The 11,697-nt window shown below is 41.4% G+C and overlaps 1 protein-coding gene across 7 annotated transcripts in view; it reads left to right on the forward strand.

The window, feature by feature from the left end:
* KCNA4 (potassium voltage-gated channel subfamily A member 4) overlaps positions 1-11,307 on the forward strand; it is a 123,223-nt gene extending 111,916 nt beyond the window's left edge. For all 7 annotated transcript variants that reach the window (XM_083838910.1, XM_083838911.1, XM_083838914.1 and 4 more), the window contains 3 exons: positions 216-5,689; positions 6,541-6,814; positions 7,620-11,307. In XM_083838910.1, the coding sequence (XP_083695036.1) occupies positions 8,381-10,369 (1,989 nt within the window). In that variant the 5' untranslated portion in view covers positions 216-5,689; positions 6,541-6,814; positions 7,620-8,380 and the 3' untranslated portion in view covers positions 10,370-11,307. The remainder of the gene's footprint in view (positions 1-215; positions 5,690-6,540; positions 6,815-7,619) is intronic.
* The last annotated feature ends 390 nt before the right edge of the window (positions 11,308-11,697 follow it).

Here is an 11,697-nt window from a genome sequence, read left to right on the forward strand (position 1 = left end):
CTTTCCTGAGATAGGAATAGGATAGAAATGAGCTGACTAACTGGGATTTCTCAGGATTTGCTCTATTCCATGGGTACAAATTAAGATCAGCTCTGCGCAGATCATATCTGATGTGTATATGCAGCCTATTTATTTGGACTGCAAGGATAAGGTGTCATTTTTGGGACATCTGAGTTGGGCTGTACTAATGAGACTGAAACAATTTTATCTCACAGCTTTACCTACCCTGATGCATACAAGGAGAAAGGTTGCTTCTGGCTGCAATTCCTTCCCTCGCTTGTGACAACTTCTCCTGAACATGAGGAAAAACACTGGTAGGACAGCATGTAATTTCCAGAACAATATTTCCTGTTTTCTCTGAAGAAAAGACAAGAAGGCAGATGATTCATTCAACAGGTTAGATCTGATGTAGAGAGTATATAAGTTTATTATGTTAATTGTACCTTGGTGCTCCCTAAGCGTTATTGTAAATGATCCTTAATGTCCTGATATGCAGGTGTCTTTCAAAGGGGTCATTCCCAAAGTATTTATAGTACCTATATATACACACCACAGTATTATAAACAATTTTTATATCGCCTTCATGATACATATTTTAATGTATTGATTCCTTGCTAATCCCAGATTTCCACCCAGACCAATTTCCTTCTCAGCTGCAACCCTCTAGAAAGGATATTTCCATTCTGGAAAGGTCTTCCTTGGTAAATATCATACTGACAACGACAACAAAAATATACATTTATCTCACACCAAAATAAAGTCTGTCATAAGAATCCTTCTACATGTCTTGCTGGTTCAAAATTAGCCACAAGAATAGTTCTTGCTTGGCAATTTTGAGATTTCATTTTTCTCCAACTTTGTATGGCAATAACCATTGTTGTACCCTGCCAAGGTCAGTTAATTCTGCCCTTTTGATCAAGCTGGGAACACTTTTTTCTGTGTTAACTTTGTGCTTAATACACATGTGAGATCAGACAACAATATATCTGAAATAAACAAGTTTAAAGAACTTACTTATTTGGGAACAGTTTGTTTTATGATCTTTCACTTGTGTATCTGTATACGGAGCATATAAAACGTCTAGGCTTCTATCTCCCACATTAATCTGATGTTGAACTCCTTAGGAATAAGGTTGAATACTTTCTCATTTTTGTCAATGTAACTCTCCTAGTTAAAATTGCTTATGTTTTTTCTGACGTGCAAGGCTGGTTAAAAAAAGATTGGTTTAAAAAAAAAAAAAAGTAATGCATTTTTCCAGGATTTGAAATTACATGCTCATTTAATTCTGTGAGTTTAATTTATTTCCCTCGTGAGATAATTACAGTAACAGTATCCAAACTTGAGATCCATACTGCTCGCTACTGCTTGGCATATCTGTAAGAAGGTGCATTGCCTGCTACAAAATTCTTCTACTCTAAATAAACACACATTGTTAGGGAGGGAAAAAAAAAAAAGCAGTGGAACTACCCTTGTTACACTGGAAGGGGGGGTGTCAGCATTGACAGTGATGTGGCTGGTCTCTCCATTCTCAAGCAGTTCCTTATTTAGATGCTTTTCCTCCATTTTTCTTTCTTTCCTTTTTTTTTTTTATATTGTTGATTTGAAGAATCTCCTTGATATGAGTCCCTGTCTGCCCAGAATGAGCTGAGAAATATTCAAGTCCAAAAATAAACCATGCATGGTATTTTTAGCATAGTTTCTGAATAGTTCCATACTCTGATGCAAGAAATTATTCTTGAAATATAAACATCATCAGTGTTTTTACTGTTATTCATCCTAAACTCGATGGTAAATAGCAGTGGTTTTGCCTGCTTTCCTGGGAATGTATAAAAGACTTACTGTTATGTGCAGTGTCAACTTCCTCTGATTAGCCTGTTGCAGTACAAGTGAAAAACAGATGTGCTATTCATGTATGTTGTGTATAAGAACTAACTGAAGATAGGCTGTATTTTCTTCTAAGTACCTCATTATGTAGTGCCAGTCATATTCAAAAGAACAGTATTAGAGCCAGATTCTTTGACAAGTGTGTCTCACTGAGTCTGGTTAGTGAAATATGAATAAAATACGAACTCCCTAAAGCAGTACAAACACTGGGAGGGAAAACCTATCTGCAGAGACAGGAATTCATGGCTACTTTAGTACCTAACAGTCTTCAGTACTGTAATCAACTGCAAACAACAACAGAAATCACAACAATAACAACAACAAAAAATGTTTCATCACATTTGAAGTGATGCAATAACCATGGTTCTTTCACTTGATTTTCTTTGAGTACCCACTAGTGCAACATTTTACTTGATTTGAAGGGAGTTCCTTATCTTATGGGAAGTTGGCCAAGGTGCCTTGAGAGGCTAATAGAAATAAGAATGAAGCAAGCATAAGGAGGAGCAGAAGAGTAAAAAGGGAAAGCTAAAATGGAAATGGAATAATTCATGGTCTAGAAGTGCAGTAAGTACTGAGCTGTAGTGCAGTCTTATTCTCTGCACAGAACTCTTGATTACAGCAGGAAGATTAGTGTTGGACCAAGGCCAGACTCTGCCAGTGTGAATTGCAGCAATTGGGAGATAGCATAAATTAATATTGGGTATAGCAGCTTAAGTTAGGCTTTTTGAATCTCATCTTTCCTTTGCCTGAAAATGCTATTAAATTGTTGTGTTTTTCTGGTACTGTATACATAGATAAGCAACAATGATGCATATTTCTCCTCCACATCATTGTAAAACAGAACAAATCTGTACGATAGCATACCTTACAGATCCTTTGCTATGCTATGATGTTCTTAGTACAGTACTATTGGAGATAATGACATGTACATATTATCTCTTTGTTCTACCAATAATAGTATCCCTTATGAATATAAAGGAACAGAGATAATGTAGTATCTTTTTTTAAAAAATCTTTGAATACTATGAAAATATAAAGCTGAATGAAATGACTCACAGTATTCATTTGTAAATATGTAAAGCTTGTTTTTAGCTGTTAAGTAAGTTAAAGAAAAATTGGATCTGATAAGACTTGCGATTTTGATTGAATTGCATGTAGTTATGTCATCCCTAGCACATTAGAATGGACTTTAAAAAAAGGTACAAAAAAGCTCTTCTGCTTCTCACATTATCTGTGCTGTGTGTGTATTATGTGTGCATCCCATCACACATCATTTTTTATTCCTCTTTGCTCAAGAATATACTGTAGTTATTAAAAAAAAGAGAATAATGATTAAAAAATGGCATACCAAAATGACTGATCTATTCCAACTTGTCTTTATACTGATATAGCCACTGAAATTTTCAGTTTAACAGTGGTATGAGATAATAACTAGAAAACAGAACAGAATAGAATAGTTTAGCTGGAAGGGACCTTCAAAGACCATCTAGTCCAATGGCCTGACCACTTCAGGGCTAACCAAAAATTCAAGCATATTATTGAGGGCATTGTCCAAATGCCTCTTGAACACTGACCTGTATGGAGCATCAACCACCTCACTAGGAAGCCTATTCCAGGTTTTGACCACCCTAACAGTAAAGAATTTTTTACTAATGTCCAATCTGAACTTTGTGCAGCTTTGAACTTTGTGCAGCTTTGTGCCTTTCCTGTGCATCATGTCACTGGTTACCAGAGAGGTTACCAGGGCACCTCCCTCTCTGCTTCCCCTCCTCAGGGAGTTGCAGAGAACAGTGAGGTCACCTCTTGGCTTCTTCATCTCCAGAATGGACAACCCAAGTGTCCTCAGCCTCTCCCCAACGGACATGTCTTCCAGCCCTTGTGCCAGCTTTGCTGCCTTCCTCTGGATGCTTTCAGTTTCCGTTTTCATATTGTGGAGCCCAGAACTGCACACAATATTGGAGGTGAGGCTGCACCAACGCTAAATATAGCAGGAGGATCACCTCTTTTAACCGTCTGGCTATGCTGTGCTTAATGCACCCCAAAGTGCAGTTTGCCTTCCTGGCAGCCAGGGCACGCTGCTGGCTCCTGCTGAGCCTGCTGGCGCCAGCACCCCCAGCACCCTTTCTGCAGGGCTGCTCTCCAGCCTCTCAGCTCCCAGTCTGTGCCTGTCGGGCATTGTTCTGTCCCAGGAGCAGCACCCAGCATTTCCTTTGTTGAACTTCATGCTGTTGCTGGTTGCCCAGTGCTCCAATCTATCTAAATCCTACTGCAAAGCCTCTTGTCCCTCCAGAGAGTCAACAGTACCTCCTAGTTTAGTACTGTCAGCAAACTTGCTAAGGATGCATTCAACACCTGCATACACATCATTAATAAAAAAGTTGAAGAGAACCCACCCTAGAATTGAGCCCTGAGAAACGTATCTGAAATGCATCTGAAACTGCAACAAAGGTGAAAGATAGGTTAGTGTTTTCTTTGTTCCAGTCTCTAGAAGTACATAAAAAAGGAATAAAAAAATGTATGTTCAGGTCTTACTGATAGAAACCAATACAATACTTCAGAGAGAATGAAGTGATTGAATTCTGCAAATTTTTTGCCCCTAGAATTAAGATTTTACTAAAGTAGGAAGATCTCTAGGTGTTTCTAATTGTAAAAACTCTTACCTATGATATCTTTTCTATTTTTATGGCATTAGACATGTCCTTGTGACTAAATGATGATAGGGGCTTCATCTCTGTCTTTGGTATACTCTTGTGCCAAATTGCCGAATAATCTGTATGTTGGTATCAGAAGTGAATTAGTAGAGTGTTTTCAAATTGCATCCCGGAGCCTCAAAGTTTGAACTGTTCCTGTGATGATGCCAGTTTCTATTTTAATGGAATGGGGGATGAGTTTAGAACATCTAATGACTTTCGCTGTATATTGACTACAGAATTTGAAGGATTGGGATTTTTGAAAAATTGGTTAGATATAGCTGCCTTTTTTGCATTTCAGTGTTTTTGACCAGACAATTATGAACTTGATGTTTATTTGGTTGATCCTTAAATCTCCCTTTTATAGTCATAGGTCAACCTACTGAAATGAATGGAATGAAGAGTTTGAGTGCTAATTGATGTAGGCAGTAGAGATAGAGGTATCGTGGATAATTTGGGTTGTACCGTGCGGGATCTGAAGAGGAATAGTCACCAGGCTCTCTAGGTTCCTCTGGACTGTGGGAAAGGTGTGGACCTATGCAATGAAAAAATGCCTGACCAGGTGCGAGCACCTTGAGGCAAGTGTCTGGAGTGAGCACTGCTCTTGGTTTGTCCCTGTTATGATCCCATCCTTCTTCAGTTTTTCCTTGTTAAACAGGAGTGCCTACACTTACTCTTCATCAAGATGGTAGAATTGTAGCTGTACCGTCAAATATGGCCAAGCTGCATTTTTATGGTGCCTGCTCACAGAAGCTGGAATTGATCACAGTTTGGATTTTACAGGCGGGGAAGGAATAGCTGGTTCTTACACAGCTTGTGGTACAGGCTGAGGGCAGAGGGAGAAAAGATTTAACACCTTTGGCAGAGGTGCTAAAACTCTGTTATTTTAGGTCTCCCCTACCAAATACATGATGGTATCCTATTCATGAGCTAGGATCTACTTTTCTGTGCGGATACAGAATTAGGGGTAAGAGTTAAATTGGCTTCGTGTGCAAGACCGTGCAGCTGGCAGGCTGCACGCGAGCACGGGAGAGCTGGGCAGGAGCTGTGGGGGTAGCTCTCTCGTGTGCCTGTGCCATTTGAGGGCTTGGGACGAACGAATCAGCAGGACAGAGGTAGGGCCAGCTGTTTGATCTTTCTGGAAAACGTGATTTGCACTTCATTTTTCCACTTTGGAACCACCTTGACCATGTATTTTTCTTCCTTTAAAAAAACAACGAGAACAAAACACAAAAAGACAAAAACAGAAGCCAGGGCTTGCAGCGTGGCTTTCAGCACCAAGCTCCGCTAGCCGGCGCCTGCGTTACTGAGCACCGGCAGACGCCTTTCGACAACTAACAGCCGATACACGAAACCGGGAGCCGGGGCGGGGAACGAGCCGGACCGGGCCGGCGGCGCGCAGTGCGGGGAGGCGGCCGCCAGGGGGCGCCGCGGAGCCGGCAGCGGCCCCTTAAAGCGGCCGCGGCCCCGGCCCCGGCCCCGGCGGCGCGCAGAGCCGGCGGGCGGCGCCTCCGCCGGGCAACAGGGCTCGATCCGGCAGCGCCGCTGCGCCTGGGCCGCCGCGGTTGCCGGCCGCAGCTGTAAAGCGGGGCGGCGGACGCCGTGTGGTAGACGGCCGCTTTCTCCTCTCGTTTTGGGTTTTTTAATTATTGTTATTTTTGGTTTTTTGGGGGGGGGGGGGGGGTTTGGTAAGCGTTGCCACAAAACGGCACAACAAGTGCAAGATGCGGGCGGCTGCTGGCTGAGCAGCTGCTGGCTGGACGTGTCGGGGAGAAACTGCAAGGAGCGACCCTCATCCTCCCGTCAGTGGAAACAGGCTTGGTACACGGATTATTTAACGTTGATTTACACATCTACAGCAAAAGCTGGGCTCAGAAAGCCTAGTGATCACACTCATCCATTCATTCCTTCTCTCTCACACATACGAACACGCTCACTTCTTTCATTTTTTTCCTTTCGGAACAAGACTCTTGCTTGTTGCCTTTATGCAAATGCCTCGGTGAGAAGCGGTGTCTGTAGCTGTGCCGAATGCCCCCAGTTTAAGCTGCCTCCCTGGCTCATTCTTGGCACTCTTGTTGCACCCGGAAAGAACGCAGAAAAATAACTCATCAACCTGTGGTGCTGACTGACCTTACATGCCTGCAGGTGTAGATCAGTTGGCACAGCCCCCTTCTCAGGACCACTGTCACCAGATCCTTACACTAGCAGGAACAGCATTGCTATTTCTCTGCCTACGAACAGTAAGTATAACAGCAATTTAAAGACCTTTTTTTGCATGACATATAGGTATGATTTAAAAAATAGCATTGTCTTTTAATAGTCCGTAGTCACCTTCTATCATATATTAATAGTTACAGCTATAAATGAGGGTTCTGTTTCAAAGGGGTGTGTGCATGTGTATTTTTGTGTGCGTTTGCATGTAGATGTTGCTTCAGTGCACCTGCAGTTGTGTTTGACACACCATATCACAGTGTTTTCACTTGAGTGAACACTGTATGTGCCCATTTCCAAATCAAATTCAGTGAGATGTTCATTATGGTTGAAACACAATTCAGTTATAGATTAAAATGTAACATTCTTGTTTCTCGTGTTTTTACAAAAATATGAAAAGCTCTTTGTATAGATACATCTATTGTAATATTTCATGTAGATATACGTAGGTGTATATATTAAGTATGTACTCAAAGATCTGAATGCATTGTGTATTGCAGTAATTTTATTAGTGTTTATATGTATTGGTGTTTCAGAAGCATGCGTTTGTGTATGGATGCAAGTGCTTATATGGGTGGGGATTTTGTAACTCTGTCTATATATATATGACATACCCACCCACATCCCTACCAACAGAGTGGTTCAAAATCTCTGTGCATGTGATGTGGGTGTGTGTGTAATGTAGAAGTGTGAACAGTGTGGGTAGGGGAAGATTAGAATACCGTGGTAATAGATGACACAGTTTCATTTGATCGGTGTGACCTTTTAGGAAAACAATCCAATCTTTTCCCTTTTTGTTTTGTTTATTTTTGTGTGTTTGTGCATGTGCCTCAGGTTAAGTGCTTCTTCTGCATGACCATAACCAAAGGGTGACCCATCCACTCCCTTTTGTCCTATGGGGACCTCAGAGCCAGTTTCTCAGTCTTCATCTCCTTCTCCTCCTCCTCCTCCTCTTACCACTGCTGCTGACGCCCTGGGTGCTGCTCCCAGGTTTGAGACGTTGACAGGCTGAAGAAAGGATTTGCAAAGACCTTCTCACTGTGTAAATAGAGTGATGGCTGGAATTAATTTCAACTCCCCAAGTAATGATAATAAACAATAATAAGATTTCTAGGCCAAAGCATTACCAGGAACAAATTATGAGGAAAGACACTATTTGCATTTGGTTGCGATGATGAACTAAAAACATCTGTGCAGAGCAGGTACCCTTTGATTTGCATGTGTTTTTTCTTCATGAAGGCAGTCATGAATCTGATCAGATCTGTGGTAGCCGTGGGAGATAAATGAAAGTAAAGGGACTTAGTGGATGAAAGGATATGGCCTCAGCTGTTCACTGCTCCAATTTTGAGAGTTTCATCTTTTCTTATTAGCAAAACAGTAGTTTGTGTCAAACATTTTGGACAATAAGAAAATGCAGATCTGTGGTTTTGCAGAACATAGATTCAGCATTATAACTGTATTGCCCTGCTCTGTGTCCAATGCACTGTCCTCCAAATGCAAATGGCTTTGAACTTCCTATATTGAAAGTTAAGTTTGCACTGTAAATAAAAGCTTTTGCATTAAGTGATTAAAAAAAAAAAAAAAGCAGTTGCAAAATGGAGGTTGCAATGGTGAGTGCAGATAGCTCTGGGTGCAACAGCCACATGCCCTATGGATATGCGGTCCAAGCTCGGGCCCGAGAGAGAGAGCGGCTGGCACAGTCAAGAGCCGCAGCAGCTGCAGCCGTAGCAGCAGCAACAGCAGCAGTAGAAGCAGGGGCAACAGGTGGAGGTGGACCATATCACCACTACCATCAGGAACAGAGTCGAGGTGCATCCTCTTCTCACGGTGGGAATGCATCACGCAGCAGCCTGCCCAACCGCCAGAGTGGTAAGAGATGGAAGAAAGGGAAAAAGAGGAGTCACCACTTGGGAAGTAGGGAGTGTGGGGCCTCCTTCCCCTGTTCTGAGCTGCTGCCTCTGAGTGGTTCTGAAGAGAGAATACTGAAGGACTTGAGTGAGGAGGAAGAGGAGGATGAAGATGAGGATGAAGACGATGAGGAAGAAGGAAAGCTCTACTACGGTGCTGACTATGGGGAGGATGAGTTCTCATATTCAGACCAGCCACCTGATGATGGTGGAGGCCCTGGGGGTTACAGCTCTGTTCGCTACAGTGAGTACGAGTGTTGTGAGCGTGTGGTAATCAACGTGTCAGGACTGCGGTTTGAAACTCAACTCAAGACATTAGCTCAATTCCCAGAAACGTTGTTGGGTGATCCAGCGAAGCGAGGCAGATATTTTGACCCTCTCAGAAATGAATACTTCTTTGATAGGAACCGGCCAAGCTTTGATGCTATACTGTACTACTACCAGAGTGGTGGTCGGCTGAAGAGGCCAGTCAATGTACCTTTTGACATCTTCACTGAGGAGGTGAAATTCTACCAACTTGGGGAGGAGGCCATGCTCAAGTTTAGGGAGGATGAAGGGTTTGTCAAAGAGGAAGAGGACAAAGCTTTGCCGGAGAATGAGTTTAAGAGGCAGGTCTGGCTACTGTTTGAGTACCCGGAGAGCTCCAGTCCAGCTAGAGGCATTGCCATTGTCTCTGTCTTGGTCATCTTGATCTCCATCGTCATCTTTTGTCTGGAGACTTTGCCAGAGTTCAGAGATGACAAGGAATTCGTGATGTCCCTGAGCTTAGGGAAAGGGCTTTCCAATGAGTCACTTCACCTGGATGCTGGGGAGCACACCATCTTCAATGACCCTTTTTTCATTGTAGAGACAGTATGCATCATTTGGTTCTCCTTTGAGTTTACAGTGCGCTGCTTTGCATGTCCAAGCAAAGCACACTTCTTCAAGAACATCATGAACATCATAGACATTGTCTCCATCTTGCCTTACTTCATTACTCTGGGCACTGACTTGGCGCAGGAGCAGGGCAGTAATGGTCAACAGGCCATGTCTTTTGCCATCCTGAGGATCATCCGTCTGGTCAGGGTGTTTCGCATCTTCAAGCTCTCCAGGCACTCCAAGGGTTTGCAGATCCTGGGTCACACACTCAGGGCCAGCATGAGGGAACTCGGCCTCCTCATTTTTTTTCTTTTTATTGGAGTAATTTTGTTTTCCAGTGCTGTTTACTTCGCAGAAGCTGATGAGCCTGCCACCCATTTTCAAAGCATCCCAGATGCCTTTTGGTGGGCTGTAGTGACCATGACTACAGTTGGTTATGGGGACATGAAACCCATAACTGTGGGTGGGAAAATTGTTGGGTCCCTGTGTGCCATCGCGGGAGTGTTAACCATTGCTTTACCAGTGCCAGTGATTGTCTCCAATTTTAACTATTTCTACCACAGAGAGACTGAGAATGAAGAACAAACGCAGCTGATGCAAAATGCAGTCAGTTGCCCTTACCTCCCAACAAATTTACTGAAGAAATTTAGAAGTGCATCATCTTCATCCACAGAGGATAAATCAGAATATTTGGAGATGGAAGAAGGAGTTAAAGAATCTCTCTGTGTAAAGGGGAAAAAAAGTCAGGACACGGGGAATAGCAGTGAGTCAGAGAAGAAAAACTGTGTAAATTCAAATTCTGTGGAAACTGATGTGTAATTTTGAACGTTTCCAAATATATTTATGCATTAAAGAGTGCAGTGAAAATAATGAAATATGCAAACAGAAGTCCACAGCATACAGTAGTATGCCGTTTAATGGTTAAATACAAATAAAAAGTATTGCTAAACTCGTATGACATATCAAGTAAGTGATATAACTTGAGGAAGAGATTGCTAGATCTGATATAACTTGACTATATTTTTATTAGAATGCAAGTGTTTTGCACATGAGGCTGAAAAATTTATTAAAACCAAGTCAGTTTTAAAGTGGGTGCATGAACTGTCGACATCACTAATAACAGCTCTGTGGTAAAAGTTGGCATTCAGAGGTATTTACTATGTAAGAAGCAATGAAGCTTGGTAGTCATTTATCTATTTATCAGTGCTTTAATAGCAGCTACCATAAATCATTGGATACCATAGTCATTGTTTTTCAAATTTATTGTAAAACTCTACAGAAGATAGATCTAATTTTTTTTTCTTGAAATCTATAATGTTTGTTTTTAACTGGAAATTTACTTTGAAAAGGCTGCTGAACCTCCAGAAATTGTTTATTTTTATAACTCTCTTTGGAGGCATTGCAGCATTTGTTGTCTAATAATGGAAGAAATGAAGTAAGAGAATCATTTAACCTGGTCTGACTGCAAAGGCAAAATGACTGGAATGCTTTTTTGCACTACTTTATATGCTGGAGATATATTGAAAGAGACTTCATACTGTGAATGTTTACTAATGTAATAGTTCAATGACAATCATTGGAAGAGTGAATTCTGCATCATATTTTATTGTTTTCTGTTTGTTTGTTTTTATTTTTTATTTTTTCCTTTATGTGATGCTGATGGCAAAACAGCTAACATTACATTAATTCCATACTCTTTTAATTATGAATATCTGTGATCTGGAAAAGGATTGTGAAGTAAAATTTTATAATCAAAATTATTTGAAATCACTCTTTTCTATAGATATTCTCAAGAAACACCAACCTGTATCTTATATCTTACATCTTTTTGTCTGGTTAGTTTCACATTGAGAAGCAATGGTACATGCACTTTGTCAGTATTGAAGTAGTTCAGCGTATGCGAGGAGAAGGCAAAAATAATAAGATACTCAGTTGTTACAGTACTGACAACTCAAAATTGCCGACTTCTAACATGTTATTGGTGCTGCATTTTTCCCCTTAATTACAGCTTCCACCCATGTGTATTTGAAGCAACATTTAAGATCTAAAATAGGCATTCTGGGATTCAAAATGAACATGTTGGGTCCCATGTAGTCTTAGGGAAAACCATCCCATGATTTCTTTTCCGTAATTCTTAGGCCAGCCGT

Source organism: Anser anser (genome assembly GCF_964211835.1).
Source record: "Anser anser genome assembly, chromosome: 5".
Classification (NCBI taxonomy): domain Eukaryota; kingdom Metazoa; phylum Chordata; class Aves; order Anseriformes; family Anatidae; genus Anser; species Anser anser.